General features: G+C 37.6%; 1 protein-coding gene across 5 annotated transcripts in view; it reads left to right on the top strand.

Moving 5' to 3' along the window:
• RORA (RAR related orphan receptor A) overlaps nucleotides 1-18,533 on the top strand; it is a 410,146-nt gene that overhangs the window by 220,996 nt on the left and 170,617 nt on the right. Inside the window, exon 1 of one of the 5 annotated variants that reach the window (XM_038185246.2) lies at nucleotides 1,939-1,972. The exons of the other annotated variants lie outside the window; for them this stretch is intronic. Coding sequence (XP_038041174.1) covers nucleotides 1,954-1,972 — 19 coding nt within the window. The 5' untranslated portion in view covers nucleotides 1,939-1,953. Of the gene's footprint in view, nucleotides 1-1,938; nucleotides 1,973-18,533 lie in introns of those variants that run through there. 5 annotated transcript variants of the gene reach the window in all.

Raw genomic sequence — 18,533 nt, 5'->3', positions numbered from 1 at the left:
GATGAAACATCAGGAAAAAGGATTCATGATCGTATGCTAATATTTAGTGGGTAGTGGTACCTCAGTAACCATTGTATTGATGTTTATATTGAATCTTTTGAATCAATCATGAAAAGTACTTATGCCCCTCATAATTCCCTAGATTTATAGACTAGATTAAAGTTAGTAATATTGGTATTGAATGACAGTTGAGTTATGCACATATGGAAAAAAAAATCTTATTTTTGCATTACTATCAGGCGAGCTCAGACTTCATGTAATAGTGGTAATTGAAAGGTTAGTGGAAGTTTCCCATCCTTATCTGAGATGTGTGGTACTTGATTCTTTTAGTTAGGAAGATAAAAATGTTAAGCTATGAAATTTACCCTGTTTCTTGGACACATGTATATCTTAGCAAAGCATATTTAGCTCACAAGAGAAAAAAAGAATTGTTAGTGAGAACCTTGAGCTGAAATTTCAGTGCCATTACTCTTAATTAATTCCACTTTTAGAGTCAAAATACAGGATCAGAATTTCGGCAGCTTGGCAGTGGTTGTGTGTTTTCAGTGAAAAAAGGCTATAAGGAACTTGTGTTTTGTTTTTTCTCTGCTTTTCCATTTTGCTGCTATGTAAAAAATAAAAGATGCAGTAACTTTCAAATATTCTGATTCTCCAATAATTGCACAATTACAATGGAAGTAATCTGTCTTTTGATTTTTTCCAGTATTTCTTGATGATACCAAATAAATCAGGAAGCAAGTGGGAATCTGAAAAATAACTATGAGTGGGCCATCCCATTTTAGTTTTGAAAGTCTTGATTTGATTTTAACATTTATATGTAGAGCTGAAAGATGTTTTTTTCTATTCTTATTTTACTGGAATACATTTTTTCACTGTTTGTCATGATCAAAAATGAAAGTTGACATTTGTTTTTGAAGGTGGCAGTGCTGCAGAGGTGGTGACTGGGATCTGTTGATTAAGGTTGGATTAAAGGACCCATCTTTCACACCACTCTGGTTCGAAATATTTTCACTTACACGGATGATAAACAAATGATCTGACCTGGACCTGAAACGCTCAAAGGTCATTGTGTATGGAGTGTAGTCCTGATATTGCATTTCTGCTAGCTTTTGGATACATCGAAAGTTTTTGATGGCTCCTGTATCATCTTTTAAGACTTTTCAAGGGCAGTAGGATAGACTAAAACTTAAAGGTACCCACGAATTGTCGTTGTTTTAAAAAATATATATATTTATTTTTATTTTTAATAAAAAAATATATTTTTAAACAAACAATTTCTGATTTGTTTTGGATTTTGAAGCTTTAGATCTATGTTTTCAGAGATTTTTCCGTAACGAGGTAAGGATTAAGAAACTTGCTGTGTGCTAACACTGTGTAAAAATTTCATTAGTAGTCCTAGTACATATCTGTTTTTCCCAACAGAAACTAATGATGCCAATCTTCTCCTTCACGTTTTGGCAGCAAATATCTTAAGGTAGTATGGGAATAGATGAGTTTTTCCTTTCCCAGTTTACCTGCCAGACAGAAAAAATAAAGACCTATATGTTTCCTGGTGTTCTTCAAACCACCAGCAGGCTGGTAGGGTCTATTCTGTGTTTAAGACAGAAGAAAACTCATAAAACCTGCTGGCAATTTTTCATTATGCACATATATGGGACAAAGAAAAGTTTTGTTTCTCTCTCTCTCTCTCTCTCTCTCTCTCCCTGTCATTTTTCCTCTTTATAGTTTTGGCCTGTGATCTCAGACTGCTTCTCAGGCACAAAAACATCAACTATACGTTGTTAGGTTTCTTTTTGTACTGCAGTATAGCACTAGGAAGCAAACTAAAATACCTGTGCAGGGTGGAGAAATGAGTAAACGATGTCAAAGCTTGAAATGGGTTTTGTAGTGGCACAGAAATAGACAATTTTTAACCGTCTTTTTCTTCTGTGTCTGCAAAGACTAAGATCGCTAATGAATCACTACACGTTTGGTAAGCATATTTCTTCCCCTATTATTTTTGAGCATTAATGCTTTGTTTTTCTGTGAGCTTTTGGCAGTATTGCAAGTTCTTGTTGGGTGGGTTCAGGGTGGTTTAGTTTGAGGAAGGGAGAGGGGAGGCATTGTGTGATGCCATAAGGACCTTGAAAATGTAATGAAATATATGTAAACTTAAATGCAACACCTCTCTCTCCCACTTCAAGCAACTGCGTTTAATTATAGTTACTGTGCAGATTGGATGAATTTCTGAAACAGGTAATTTTGTGTTCTTCATTTTCTCCTTAATTCATGGATTTTATATTTTCTTTTAAGGCTGTTCACTGCCTGGCGCTATGGATACAAATACTAATGATTTGAAAACAATTTAAAAATGGAACAATATCACGTGTTTAAGAAAGTGTCTGAAAGGGAGAAAAGACAACCTGCTTTTAATTCAGTACAGAATGCCTTCTAAAATGTCTGTCTTGATGCTGTGCAGTAGCCCACTCTGAAGAGGGAGTCTGTCATGGTTAACCCTGCCAGAACTGTGGGCTGCTGACAGGGAGAACATGTTGCGGTGGCAACTCTGCCATCCAGCAAGAATAAAATATGCTCACTTTCTGTCCTCACGGTTGGCTTTCTGCCTGTGTCTTGGACAAGTTTTCTAAATTTCAGGAGAAGTCTCAGTGCTTACTTGGAATTTCTGATAAAAATTTGTGGCTAGTTCTGGTGGAATAAGAAGATTGTGGAAGTGAGCAATGATGTCTTTGATCTGTTTGTTCATTAGGTTATTGTGAAGTCCCCGAAATTCTAAGGCAATTTGGTATCATATGTACTACGAAATAGAGCCCTAGGCAATACCTTATTTCAGCATACTATCCAACACATGCTGACAATGAGTGAAGCTACTTGGCGCTCTCTTTCCATCCCCCTTGTTCTTATCCTTTATGGCTCTAGACCTGCTTAGTAACTCATTAATTAAATAGTAACTTTAGGATTCAGCCCTTTGTGTTTTAAAGTCTGGGTTTCATCATCAAGGTGTTAATATAGATGGAAAGTACTTCCATAAATTCAAAGATAATTGCAGACTAGGACAGACACCTAAATTTGACCAATATAGTTCTTAGTAACTTTCTTTGACTAGGCTTCTTTAAAGTATTCTATAATGTTAATGCAGTTTGACATCCAGAATAGGTGGAAATTGTTCCAGTGGGATAATTGATAAAATTTTTCAGCATAATTGAAATTCAAAATTCATTATATCAAGAAACAAATGTACACTGCTTTTGTGCTGTTTATTTTAGCTGGCTAAGATTTATTAGCCTACATCTGGAGGTTTAGAAGGGCCAGTTTAGTTGTAGCCTCCATGCAGTTTTGTTGCTGTCCTTTAGCTCATTTTTGTTTTTATATTATAAATTAATGATTGAGAGAACCTTGCTTTTAAGGTTGACAGCACCATGCTTAAAGGAATAAGCCCCACTCCAGCTTTGGTTCTTAAAGTTAGCAAGTGCGTGACTAGCTCCTAAATTCATTGGAACTGTTCATAAGTGTTTTGTGTAAATGCTTTAATGGTTGAGGCTGGGTAGTCCACGTCTTGTAGTTTTGAGCCCATAGCTTTTGCGTTTTCTAGTCAGGGCATAGTTCTGTTTCCATTCACAGTGACATGATTTGAGAGAGAGAATTAGAGTTGTGTCGGAATCAGACAACAAACCTCTCCTCTCCCCCCCCCCAGCTTTCATCTCAACTACTTCTAACCTTTACTATGGTTAATAAGGCAGTATTATTCATTTTATAATGTATGAATGACTCAGTTCTACCAAATCACTATGGGCTGAAAATCCACATGCAAAATCTAATTAAATATTTTGTCTGATACCGATTGTACTTATATGATCCAAATTTAACTCCGTGGAAATGTGTTAACTTATTCTGGTTTTATAAGGCCAGTGACTCTCGTCCATTGTTTGAGTGGAATGGTGACAAGCCAGGGAGAGAGTGTGTACTACCAGATTTGTGGGTGTTGGTACTTAGCCATTGGCATGTTGTCTGGTACGGGGGAGTCACTTAATGACTTTTCCATTATAAATCAAGAATGATGAGATATATAGTAAAGCCCAAGAGAACTGCAGGTTATAATATGTAATGAATGGTGTCTGGTGTAAGGATCAAAAGAATTGCAAGGGTTAAATGACTTACATTCAAGCAAAGAGTAATGCTTACACTTCCAGTATAATGTAAGGAAAAGATGATAATGGCTTTAGTGTGGTTTTTTTGTTGTTACCTCTGAACCAAGGAAGTATCAGCCAGTTTTCCATATGTGTTACCTTTCTCAGTCTGGTGTAGGAGTAAGGGAGAGAGAAAAATCCTCCTCTCTGTTAGCATTACCTTTGTCATTTATATTAGATGAGGATTAGTACTATGAGACATTTTTTTCTTTGAAATATAATGCTAAAAAAAGAAAAAAAAAACTTTTGGAACAAAAAAAAATTGGGTGGTTTGTGCTTGTTTTTTGGCTTGTTCCAGTTCAGAACACCTGCTTGTTGATCATGTCCAGGTCAGAATCGTTAATGTATCAGAGCCCTTGCAAATCTGAGCTGTAATTTGTACCACTATAGCTGGGTGTTTGCACTACTCAGCCTCCTAGTATGAGTCTACAGAGAATTCCTGTCCTGGGTTTCCTCCTGAAAGCCTGGGGGCAGTGGCAGTGGTGGTGTGAAATTTCCAGGTAGTCTTGATGTCACGATCAGTATTCTGAGTTATTTCTACCTTTAAGGGGCTATATGAGTTGAACAATTTGGAATGTTAAGCATCTGCTTTTTAAGTACTTCAGTATCAGGATCATTACAGATTTGTTTACAGAGATAAGTTACACTTCAGGTTTGTATGTGAATCGAGGGGAAGACAGGCCTGTACTTTATGTAAGGATTTTATGAACACCCTTAAGAGTAAGTAAACAATAAAAGTAATAAGAAAACGAAGGGATAAGTAACTATATAGGCAGTTTCAGGAGAAAAAAATACTCATTTGCAAAGTCATGTTTAGTGAACAGATGATATTTAATGAGAAGAGTTATTACAGGTACAATTTCAAATTTATTTTTTTAATTGTGGAGATACATGTATGTTGCAAGCTTAACATTTTGTACATGTTGATATGGCAGTAGAGTAACCATTAACTTTACTACATACACTTAGATGAACTTTGCGTTATTTTTGCTTTGGTTATATATTCTAATTATTCTGTGATGTATTGGGATCGTGTGCAAAGAAATGTCCACCCAAGTTTGTAAGAATAATCTTCCCTTTCTAGACGTTATACCAGACTTGGACAGCATCTTGATATCTCACTGTCATGTTCTTAAACGCAGGAGAAGACTGAATCTGTCTATTTCTGAAACTCTAGCTTTTCTAGTAGGAATGGATAGTTCTGACCCCCCTTTATTTGTGAGTACATTAGAAAATTGAGAGTTTCATCTGGATGTGGAAGGGATTTCCGTTTAAGAGTTTATCTGGTTGCCAAAACCATTTGGGTTCAAGGCCCAGCCCTGCTTCAGTCGGGTCCGGGATTATAGCTGTGGGGCTTTTTAGCATCAGGGGCAACCCTGGACCAACAGGCAACTGGCTGTTCTGCATCAGAACTCTCTCAGGCTACCTAAGTGCAGTTCTTCAACTTTGTATAAATCACTGGACTACATGCCAGACTTGTATCCTGAGCCTTGAGCATTCAGTCTCTTTCCCAAATGGGTGTGTTTCAGTTTGTGTGTTTAACAGTCACCATTTCACAGAAACTTGGTTTATCTGCCTCTCTGAAAATCTTAGTCATGTATATTAGTAGTCTGGGATAGTATTTTTGTTCTACTTATGCTGAAGTCCCATTAGTGCTTTTCTTAATCAGACCAAGTTCTGTGGTTCTGTTAATTGCAATGTGCTGTATTTTAGAGAGATGCTCATGTGTGGCTTAGTGCAAATGTCTGGGTGCTGAAGTTCCTCACTGCAATTTTATTAGAGACATAATAAGAAGGATGCTATAGGTAATGTGAGAAAAATAGAAGTTTGTCAGATAGTTTACCATAAATGCAAGGTACAGGAAGACTTGCAATATGGTAATGCAGTTTGTCAAACTGGGAAACCCAAATATGGAGACATGCAAGCTTTTTTGCATAATCCTTGGAAGTACGTGCTCTCAGTACTGAGGAGAACCTGACATGTTTTTCATCTTCTGTGTTAACAGATTACTGGAATAAACTAATGCAAAGGATGCTGATGATGTTTGCTTGTACTAATAGAACCCCCTCCTTTGGTTGTTAGGTGGGGTTTCTAAAATGCTCATTTTAATTCTCAGCTGAGTTCATCTGGCTTCTACAAAAATGGCTTAACACCCCTTGCATGCATTTAGATTTTAACAGCTTCTTCAGCTCATTGGTCTCTGAGTACATGCCATGGAAGAGGATGGTATGAACAGCTAAGAGAAGGAATGGAGTTAAGGAAACAGGGAGACGTTATTCTTTTCTCAGTCTGCATTCAAAGTCAGTTTCTCTGTGAATTGCTGTAAAGGAAAGTGTGACCAACAGTGGGGGAAAAAAACAAAGTTGCTTTGACAATAGCTTTGAATTTGATAGTAAATGAAGTGAAGTCACTTCAGTTTGAATGTTGAGTGAAGTGGAAGGCTAAATAAGGTTCTGTAATTCTATCGCTTCTTGAACCTCACCATCCTTTGAGGTGTTCAGAATTAAATAAAAAATTAAGCATCTCCCCGGCCTGAAGCATCTGTTCTCAGCAGAAAGTGTAAATTGACAAGCAGGCCTTATAGAATTGTAGAATGATAGAACCATGAAAAATGAAGTCAGTGATTTAAAAAAATATCTCTGTGCCAGGACTACCTGTAAATTTCTTTGGAGGACTCCTACAACCATTCAGAGAAGTTAACATCATTTGCATGTTTTGATTAGATTGCTGTCAGACTTCCTCTGACATAATATAAAGAAGAGAGAAGCAGTTTTTTGAACAAGTCTCAGAAACTTCAGGTCAAAATATATTCCTTGTAAACAACTTTTAACTGAAGAGTAAGAGTTTTGTGTACAGTATTGTAAGTCTTCAGTATAAACACATCTATAACTTGTTTTATCACAAGGAGGAATGCTCTCCCTGTATATTCCTGTTTAATGAGAAGTTCATCAACATCTGAAGTAAATTCCTGAAGTACTTAGTAATTAAGTGAACCTCTAATGTTATTGTGGCTGGGAACTGATTACTTTGAAGGTCTGTGAGTAAAATCGTAAGTTATGGCATGCTTCATAGAGATGCAGAACTGCATGACGTCTATACAATGTACAGCTATGTACTGGAGAATCTCTTAAAAAGTGGTGCAGGCAGGATATGTGTATGGAATTTTATACCCTCAAGCAAGGAGAAATACGGAGGTAGAAAAATGAACAGATACCATTAGTATATTTAGGTGCATGGTAATGATCCACACAGCAGATTTTAGACATTGGGAAAACTGCAGTGCTCGCTGCCATTTAACTGGGGCCGTGAGTGTCTGGAGTAGCAATCAGGAGTGTGTGTACATGTAAATAGGTACACAAACCCAAAGAAAAGAGAGTGTACTCAAAACTTCACTGTCTCAATTGCTTCAATGTCTTCTGGATAGATTTATTCATAATGTTAGGATCTCCATTAGAGCAATGGCAATAGATATAATCTTAAGAGACCTGTGACTGTAGCAATGAAGTTGGACCACTGCCCTAACTACATTCTAGCATATAGGGAAAAATGGGAAGTTTAACAGCTCTCACCCTGCTCATCGTTTCTGCCTGCTGTCTAGAAATGCATAACCGACAGCAACTCCTCTCTAGATCAAGTTGTGTAACCGAAAGTAGTATGTAGGAGAAATATCTGTAAAGACAAATAGACATAACTATTAGCTAATGTTACTATGCAGTCCATTTTCTCACTTTCAGACTGCTGACTGGTTGTAATACAAGCATGCAGCTGGTATTGTAGTGTTTTATTGGAATTGCTTAGCACATTGAGTACATATTGACCATATGAGAGCTTCATATGGATGTAGTAATGGGCTTATTAACCAACCTTTTTATCCTGTAGATGCTATACCTGCTTTCAAAAATGAGATAAAATCTGCCCCTTTTAGTATTAGCAAGGTTGGCTTAGTCAATATTGAATTAAGAGTATTCTTTCTTTCTTTATTAAAATTTCATGTTTGCATTTTCTAAAATATAGCATTGAGACACCATGATAATACAAGACAGTTAAATGCAGTAGCAGGAAAATGGAAATTTAATGAGAGGTAAAATTAGCTGAATACGTTTCCTGTTTCACATCAAAAAGGGTAACCAAAATTCTTGGTCACTAGGTTGAATATGTTGAGGTTTTTTAGTGAAATACAGAAGAAGTTAACTTCACTAAATTTTAGTTGTACGATTCTCTCCTTAACCTTAAACTTGAAAAATAGACTGATTTGATGAATCAAGAAATAGGGCTTCCTAGAATAATGAAAAAGTTTTCACATTCTTTTGCCATGGTCCTAAAGCTCTTCAAAAGATAAGGAAGGGACTTGAATGGCATTGTTTGGTTTGTAGCTTAGATTGATATATTGCAGAGAAAATGAGTGAGGTGGCATTTTCATTGAGAGCAGCAGTGTTCTCAGCTACTTCTGACTTCAGTGAAATCAGGACAAACAGGGAACTTACCTTTCTATCATCCCTTCCCCCCCCCCCCTCCCCCCCTTTTTAATTTTGGTTCTTTATTAAGACATCAGTCCAGAGCTAAGGCTAGATGACTGATTTTGCTCTATTCAGAAATTCTAGTTGTTTCTTCAAAAGTTCTGAGTACTGACAACTACAGAACTGGTGCAGTTTCTGACCTTTTGCTGTTGCTGTAAAATGTAATCAACTTTTAGGTTACAACTATATGGAGCCTAGACAAAATTTTTTGCAGTTCTTAATTTTTCATTACTTGAAAATGCCAGCTGAAAACATCCTCTTCACATGGAAAGTTTTGTTTGTTTGCTTCTGGGCATTTGGACCAGTTTGGCTGGGGAGGGGTGAAGTTACAAAAACATGTATTGAACTAGGCAGAACTTTCAAATTCTTTATTAGCTGTTTCATTTTGTCAGGTGCCTTGAAATGTTTTTGTTTGTTTGTTTGTTTTTGCTTTTTACAGTGAAAAATCAGGAGCAGAAAATTTAGATTTATTACAGCTTTAACTTTTCTAAGAAAAAGGGAAATAGTCAAAACTATTTCACCAAGCAAAATGCATATTAAAGAAGATTTGGCTCTATCCCAGTCTCTTCAGAGATGAGCCATAAAGCTCATAGTTGAAATACTTGTAGAAGTGATGGTAAATGAATTATGTTGCTTTCCACTCCCAGCATGAGAAGGTGCTGTGACTTACTTTATCTTTTTTGCCATTAAAGGTGGGAATTTTGTGGAATATTGAAACATGTTGTCATCTTCCTGGGTCACTTACTCTTTAGTATTACAGTGCTGGTTTTGTGGGGTTTTTGTCTTCTTGTTTCACAGGAGAGAGCCTGCATTTGCTTTGCAAGCTGTAATACTGGATGTTGGATTGAGGTAACAATTAAGTGGCTGGTTACAGTTGAAGATCATGTTGCTTAGATAGGAATGAAGTATCTTCGTGTGGGTTGTCAAAGTAACTGCTCTCAGTGAAATCATTCATGTGTTGGCGGGTGTTCCCTTGGCTGTTGGAGGTAGAGTTTAATTATTGTACTAGAATAAATCAGTAGATCTGAATCTTGTGAGCTGGACAGCCTCGCTTGCGTGTTAGTTTGTGGATTGTGTTGCAGTAATGAATCATAATTTGGTTGAAATCACCATTTGAACAACGTCTTGGTTTGCACACCCAGGGAAATGAAGTGTTCTCTGCCCAAACGGTTTACTTGATAGTCTACTCCTACTCCCATCTGTCCCCAAAATCTATACATGGGAGAAAACTTGCAGAGAGAGGCCCGGACTAGAAAAATACTGGTCAGTTTTACTTCCCCGCTTCTCCCTCTCTCCCCAGTTAAAGATTATTTTAAACCTCACATTTCCCTAATGTGTTCGAAGATTTGACTCTTCAGTCTCTGACTCTTCAGGGATGCACCAGAGGTGGACGTTCCTAAATGACTCAGACCAGCTTTTAAAAAGGTTGTATCCTACGTTGTCCTTTTTCAGTTTGTGGTGGAACTACTATGCCATGCATTTGTTCATGCATGCTGTACATTCAGAGCTGTAGTCTCAGTTCACCGTCAGTTGGAAAGCAGCATTCAAGCACACACACACACAGAAAAATCATACCAAAGCAAGTCAGCCCACAGCAATATGTAGCTTCTTTTTCCATTGCAGAGGTTTGACGGACAGAGATTGAATTTCTGTCCTTGAATACTTTCATTGTTATGCAGGAAGGTGTTTTGAAGCATTAAGTCAGGGATGCCTTTAAAACATTATGTACCAGCTGGAGAAAAATAAGTGATAAGTTTCCAGCAATGCACATCACTGCATTTATGAGTAAATTATATTGGTCTCTGCTGGAATGGACTAAGAGTGTGTGTGATTAAATAATGTTATTGTAAAGACATTTATTTATTTATTTATTTTACTTCACACCTGTTCAGACAATGACCAGCAATTACCTTCATTTTCTACTAACCTTGTTGGTAAACCTTCCCTTAAACAAAATAAAACCAACATTGTTCAGTGCAACAGACAGGGGAATACCATGAATGTTATGAAGGTAACACACAGTAGTTCCAAAAGTTATGAGCTGTGCTGTTCTTTTGTAACTTTAAAAGTGAACCACACCACTGGAACCACACCATCTGCCTTGACTCCTTATGCCTGCTCACATGGAAGCAAGTATCTCTAGTACTAAACAGAGAAAGACATCCTAAGTATTCTTTTTTTTTTTTTTTTAATGAACAAAAATAATTGTAGTTGTTAGTTGTTGTTCTGTTGTTGTTTTTTAATCAGCTGCCAGTGAATGGTTCTTTTAAAATTTTAATGTCTGGGAGAAGACGGATCTGATACAACAGCCTCTCACATCCCATGGAGAGTATTAATTTGTATGTGTCTTTTGGTCACCTGTTCCCCTCCAGTGCTGTAATTGGTGTAGATAAGTTGGTGAGAATTTTTGTTACCTTGCTGATTTGTAACACGTTCAATGGACTTAGTACACGAAGGAACAATTTTGATTTTGTTTTTATAGGATTTCTGTGAATGGTTATCATCACTTCCAAGCAGCCTGACTATAGAAGTCTGTAAACTATAGGAAAATTGCACAGGCCCTTTAGGCAGGTTGAGAATAAGGACATTTAAGGTCAGTCTGTTTCACATCTTTATGCCATTTGTCTTTAGAGACATCTGTAATTCAGACGATCTTAATATCCTTTGTGTTTTTCAGTTTTACATTTTGGCATCATATTCTGAACAATAGTCCAGAATGTTTAAAGAGAGGAAAATAAGACTTTGGATCAGCATTGAGTAATGCAGCATTGCTGAACTCTGAGGTCCTATTTGCTTTAAGAAATATGTAAGCAGCTAAAATTGTTTCCTCTCTTAATGGTGCATTTCATTTTTAGAACATGCCAATGAGACTTTTTTTCTTCTTGCAGTTTGTGTAGCATTCAGATGTACTGGGTACCAGGAAGCCATTCACTTCTGTTGTTCATTATGTTTGTAGCAGAGTATGTCAACAGAATATTGTTAGAAAGTTTAAAAAAAAAAAAAAGTGTCCTGATTTTTCTTTCATAAAGTCAAAGTGAGACAGTTTCTATCCCCAGAACTTACAAAGTTTCAGAAGCAGAGATGTATGTAACATGTGGAAAGTTTTTTCCAAAAGCAGCAATGATCTTCTGTTTAGCCTTCTGCTATTTAACAAAAATCCATTCCTTCTGTTAATCTAAGCTACTGAATCAAGCCAACATACTGCTTCTGTTCTGTTTTTGTCACTTATTCCAGTCTTTTGTCAATGAATTTGAATTTCTTGCTGAAATTCAAAAAGTAAAAGGAACTAACTGCATTTCTGAAGAACAAACCTGTTTTCCAGCAGCTCTGCAAAGAGAGTTCATTCACTTGATCACACTCATACAGGTCTAGCAAGCAGTGAGGTTTTCAGACTAAATCTTTTAAATGGAAATCTAACAAGTTTAAGCTTCTCTGGAAGTTTCATGTGATTATTTTTTTTTTAAATCCTAAGCAATTAGGACTGTACCCACAATTCAAGGAGGCTGTACTTGCAGTATGCATCTTTATATAGACTCTGTGTCCTGACACTTAATCGTATGAATTCTTCCCTCGGTCTCTTTGAACACTGTGTATCACAGGCCGCTTTCTCAGTTGAGTTACTAATAGGCTAGAGCCCCACTGTAAATGGAGAATGGCAGAAGGTCCCATCTTAAATGTACCTTGAGCTGCAGTTCCAGCACGAGGAATCTATTCTAGCTCCAAATGTGCATTTGTTGAATTACAACATGAATGCAACCCCAGCTGTCATCATACCTCTCCAGGCTCAGCAGAACAGAAGAATTTGAGCTTCAAAAGCCTTCAACTTACTAACTTAAACTCACTAACCCTAGCCTCTGCAAAAAAACTACATCTGTAAGTGTTCAGAGGCTGAGTTTAATGCTAATCTTTCCAGAAAGGCTACAAGCTCCCTGATGGTTACACTGGCTATAGTTTTTGGAAGGGTTTGTGATGCTTGCTAGGCAATGCTTGCTAGTCGAAGGCAAGTATATCAGGCACATCATTGCATTGATGTTGTTTTCTGACAGATGTGTTCTCATATGGCATGATGTATATTAATGGATCTGATATGTTTGGGAAGGTTTTCAGAATGCCACACAGAAGGGTCGATTTACTTGTCAGCACAGACAGCTCCAGCTGAACTAATTACAGGCACTGTAAACTTCTTTAATTGATACAAGTCATGTTGCGTGATAACTGTCTAAATACAACAAGAAACAACGAAGGAGGTTTCTTTGCCAAAACTAAATATAAAGTTGTTATATACACAGAATGTCAGGAGAAAAAAACAAACAATGTTTTCTTATATACTATATGAACACTTCCTGTTCTATACAGGCAGACTTCTGGCCACAAAGAGTTAACATTCATGAGGAGTGTGTGGAAACCTTACATAACTTGTTCAGTCTCATCTCATGGGTGTTTCTCTGTACACTCTGCCAGAACTAATTTCACGGTTTTAAAACAACTCATGATACAAAAAGAATACATAATGAGTTGCTGTGAGATATGATTGTTTCCCGTTTGAGAGATAGAGACCTGTAGCTCTCCAGGACTTAAGAATCGTTTCTCAATTAAGCACGGGATGTATATAGCTTAACAAAGGCTACAGGGTTCCTCTCAAACACATCAGGATTTGACTGTTGATAGCATACCTATTGGATGAATTTGAGATACTTCTCCCTCCTTTTCCCCAGCATGTTTTCCTCCACTAGTTTATAAATTCAAAGAGACCATAAGCTTGTGTAGACAAAAACACTGACCTGGCATGGTCTGTCTTATCCGGCATACTGAGTCCCTGTCATATCTTAGAGTTTGAAAACAGACAAAGCTTTCTGGTGCTGTCAAAAAAGTCATCTTGGAGAAAAGAAGCAGCATCCAAACTGTCAAGACCAATACTTGCTCCCTCTCAGCCAGTGACGTTTCACTTCTGAAGCCTGCATAGCAATAAGCTACTTATTTGAGTTATCAAAAGACACAGTCTATACAAAACAGGAAAGTCAAATGGAACGGGGTGGTGAAAAGGTGTCTGTTAATTTGAAGGTGCTAAATCTACTGATATTTAAGATAGGTTTCCCCCTAGCCTTGAAGACTTTTACAGCAGAAGCTAAATTGCAGTTCTGGGGAAGGCAGAAAGTACTCGTATATGAAATGGGCAAACACTTCAGAAAACTTGCTGAGGGCGCAATCCGACAGTTCATGGCACATCCAGACTTAGTTTGAAAAACAGCTTGTTGGCTAGTGAATCCAACCAGCATGTGAGAAGAGGTTTGATTAGTTTGCTGTTGCAGAAACAGTACAGTGTGTATTTTAACATAATTTCCTACAATCTCTGTATTTCAGGATGATCTGAAGTAGAGTTGAAGATCAGTTGGATATCCATGGCAAGGTCTTGTATTACTCTCTGAGGCAGGAAGTAAAAGGGGAATTAACTGGCTTTTATTTGCCTAGGTCTTTCCAAGCTGCAAAGCAAGACTTATTTCAAAGTATGAGAGCCACTTCAATTTAAATGAATTAGTACAGCTTTAGATGTGAAAAGAAATTCATAAGGATCTTTGGACTTCCAAAATACTTGAGTAAAGCAATTGGGCTTACTAGTGAAATTTCGCTTCAGTAAGAAAAAAAAAAATTGAAATAAATGTCAACAGACTGAGAGGGGTCTCCTCCAACATAGTATGTTTTGTTGTTGCACAGCCATGAGAGCTATTATTCTAAACTTGAACAACTCACTGTCTTGTGCAACTTCATGTACTAGAAAGATAGAAACAAGATGAAGATTCCTTGACCGATCCTTGTACTTGCCCTGCTGTTCTCTGGGGAAACATCCCTCTCTTGGCTTGAAAAGAGAAGAAGGGTTGGTGCAGTGATGCATTCATGATTTCTGTACCCCCAGGTACCAGTCTCAGCCACAAGGTGAGGCTTAAGTTGCAAGAAGGGGTTATGCTGGTCTGTATGCTGGGCAAAAGTAGTGATGTTACAGATGATGTGGTGGCAGGATGCATGAAATAATTTATATTAATTTCTTAAATTCTCTGTAACAACAGTGCTGAAAGTCCTGAAAGTTCTTGGGAGAATTCCAAGAACAAATTTCCATGCTTATTATCCCAACTACGCTAATGATGAAAGGAATTTTACTTTGGTAAAAATCATTTATGTCCCAATAGGAAATGAAACCTTTTTATAGGAAAATTATTTTTTTTCACCTGCAAAACCTGTCGTTTTTAATGTGAGGAAGAACCAGATGATGTAAAGCGCAAACATACGTTGATTCTCTTTTTAGAAAACCAGTGAGAATAGGGATGCAAATTAGTTCACTGTAAAGATCTAATTAATCAGCCTCTATTTTCTTTATTCCAGTTACCTTGAGTTAAAAGTCATGTTGTCCTTTGGGTTCCGACTGACTAATGTTTTAGGAAACTGTCTGCTACTAATCTGACAAGAATGTCAGGAAGGGTCGATGCTTTTTGTATTGTAGTTACGCCGAAACAATGACTGATTTCAGTTAGAATGGTATGTTGGGTCTATTTTGCTTCTCATATTTCAAAGGACAACTGAAAGTAACATGAATGTGCCCTGAGAAACTAGCCATAACATATGTTGAAAGCATGTTCTATAAAGATCGACCAAACAGTTTCCCAGCTTTATCTGAAGGTAGCATATAGATTTGGTAATGATTTTTGACCCACCCAAAGTTCAGAGATAGCTGAAGCTGGGTGGTTGGTTTGTATTTTTTCTTTTTTGGATGTTTGCTTTGGCAGGAAAGGGAGGAGAATGAAGATTGTGGTAAAGTAAGCAGGGAACCGCAGAGCAATTTTATGTTCATTAGGAAGGCCGAGTTACTGTTACTTAAGTCAAATCTTCATTATGTCAGTATTTGTAAATAATGGGTTGAGTTAGCTTGTTTCCAAAACCAGCTGTGTTCAGTGAAGGCTGGAATACAATAATAAACTATACTGTAGTCAAGAGAAGTAGCTAGAATACCATGTCATGTTTTGAAATGATTTTTCACTTACTAGTCAAGCTGAGTATCAGTGCTTCTGGGTTGGAGGTTATTAACTGTATTTGGTCTTTGAAGAGAAGAGAGCCCCTTGTAAAGATGGCTTCAACAGCAAAGAAAGATTTCACAGCAGTAGCCAATTTTCTCAGGGAACAATGCCATGATTGCCCAGTCCTGTGTAGATTTACTTGTCTGATCACTTGGAGGTAGTGGCAGGGAAGCCAGGACACCATGCTGCAGGAATGGGGGAAATTTCAAATGTTAGAGAGAATTAACTGTATCAATGCCAATAGCAGTTCTTGAAGACAGGGGAGCCAGAAAATCACACCCATGAGCAGGGCCAAAATTGTAGCTCTTCAATGAATTAATGAAAAAAACTTGAAATTTTACAGAATTTTCAGGAAAAGAACACTGAACATTAGCTATTTGTCTCTCCTCTAGGACTTAAGAGTTTTCTTCCTTGCTTGCTTACACAGGATCTGCTTGTGCACTGCTGAGAGCAGAAACGTCCTTAGTACAGTAGAGCCATTGCTTTGTGTTCAGGATGACCAAGGCACTGAGGTGAAAAAGGGCATTAAAATGTCATTCATCCACTCCATGGCACTAGCTCCAAGGGTTAAAATATTACGTCAACCTACAGGTAGAAGTGGAAAAACACTAGCTTACTGGTTTTGCTTATTTATTAAACCTCTGTGGGTATTTTGCAGTACAGCCCCCTTGGACTTGCCTAATCTTTTGTTTTAACTTCAAACCAAAGACTAGATGTGGCCCAGAGGAAGGTGTGTGCTGTAGCTCTTCAATGGAGTGCAATTCAGATTGTGCTCTAGCCAGGATTTGACTTTGGCCAGTTGAGTGGAAGACAGAATGTTACTGTCTTTGGAGCTAAGGTCTTCAGCTGTCTACGATGGTGCAGCATACTGGAAAAACTGGGAATGATTGATCTGTGTGGCCAGCATTTAAGTATTCAGTTTAACTCAGTTGAATACTTACTCTTCTGGGTGCTGTGGGGTCACAGATGCTATTAAATAGCGAGAAAGGGTCACTGCTAGACTCTGAATGAAATTCCAGGCTCCCAGAGTTTGTCGTGTACTAGAATTCTAGGGTCTTTCTTAAATCCTCTCTTCTTGTTACTATTTTTTTTATGCGAGGGGACTGCTAAGCTCAAGTCAGCAAAGTGAGGAGGGCAGGAAGGTCTTGTGAGATGTATTCTCTGATACAGTCCTCCTCACCTGCATTTTTCTTTTCTAAGTCATGAGACGTGTTACTATCACTCTGAATGTTCTTTGGCCAGTCAGATAATTTTTAATTTTAATACCCCTCTCAAGCTATAGCATTTAAGGACATTCTGGTTACAAAATGCATATTTTTTTTAGTGCTGACAGGGGAAAATAATTTGTAATTCTCTTTTATTTTTTTCTTTTCCTCTCTTTTACTTTGGGATGCCAGTCTTGCAAATCAATATTTCATTTTGAAGCAGCCATGTTTGATGCCAGTTCTACTTATTTGCTTTGCAGTCACTGCAGTAATGCTTTGTAGCTCTGTCAGTATGTAAATTAAACCAAGCATAGATAGCTTTGTGTTGCTTAATGTTCAGCTGATAAAAATTAATGTGGTGTGAAATGAGCATTTTATCTGACTGCGGATACAGTGACGGAGTTAATTAGACTGGCAGAGCAAAACGTTATTAAACACGCAGGCCCCTGATCATCAAGAGCTAGGAGAACCTCAAAAATGTGGATTTGGGTGGGCAGTGTAATGTAAATTGATTGAGGCAGGCTCAAAGCAAACATACTGAGAATGGTGCGCTCCTTCAGCAATAAGACATGACAGACTGAGCAGTAGTGCTGATGAATGCATGCCTTGGGTGCACAGTGTAAGGTACAAGGCAAGCCAAATGCTTCTAGCACGCTTGGGAAGTGCATTAATCAGCATTAACACATGATCTCCAGTGCCTTATTGTCATTAAGCATTGTCACTTATTAAGTTCAGAATTTGGTGACAGTTAAATGATAAGTAAGCCAAATCAAATAAAGCAGCAAAACATTTAATTCAGCATAAGTTCTTTCAGTAAAAGTATTTTCATACCTTTAGTTAGTTCTGTTGGCAGATTGCCTTGCAGCACTCATGTAGTATGTTGCTATTTTCTGTGATTAAAAATAAGAAGGACAATGGTATCTTTTATTCTGTAAGCTGTGTATATCCGTAAATGTTGATGCACTTAAAATCCATACTCTGACAACTGTATATCTTCATATGCCCTATTTCTGTTTATGTAGTTGGATAAAATTATGAAGAAAATCAGAGATGCATTAGAATATTGGCATGAAAAGCTCTCTTGGATGCAACCAAACATGCCTTTTCATTTTTGATGTTGTGAATTGGAGAGACTAGCGTCCAGCCTCACCAGCATTAGTACATAGGCAAAGTGTAATGAGTCTAGTGGTTTTAGTCACTGAGACAGACACCACTGTATGGTTTTGGAGTATGGTGTTTGTTAATGTGTGATTCCAGACTTTAGGCTAAGATGTTCCTATTCAGAAATGGGATACCATAAGTCTTGTTTAAATGTATAAGCCAGCACACAAAATTTTAGATGTGCATGTGGATGCTTGGGCTGTCAAGTTGCAAGACCTCTGTAGAGGCAGAACAGAAGGTCACCTGAGAAATGTGCATTTAAAAGGTTTCTAAAAAGGCTATGCGGGATGAGTACAGAGGACATAACTGCTGTGCTGGGCAGTAAGAGCTCAGAGTTTGCTTTTTTGTCTCCTTGGTGTATCTTTTTGTGTGAGAGCCCTACAATACTTCTGAATTATCTCA

This window comes from Anas platyrhynchos, chromosome 11 (assembly GCF_047663525.1).
Source record: "Anas platyrhynchos isolate ZD024472 breed Pekin duck chromosome 11, IASCAAS_PekinDuck_T2T, whole genome shotgun sequence".
Lineage (NCBI taxonomy): Eukaryota > Metazoa > Chordata > Aves > Anseriformes > Anatidae > Anas > Anas platyrhynchos.
This window is presented reverse-complemented; position numbering and strand designations above follow the sequence as displayed.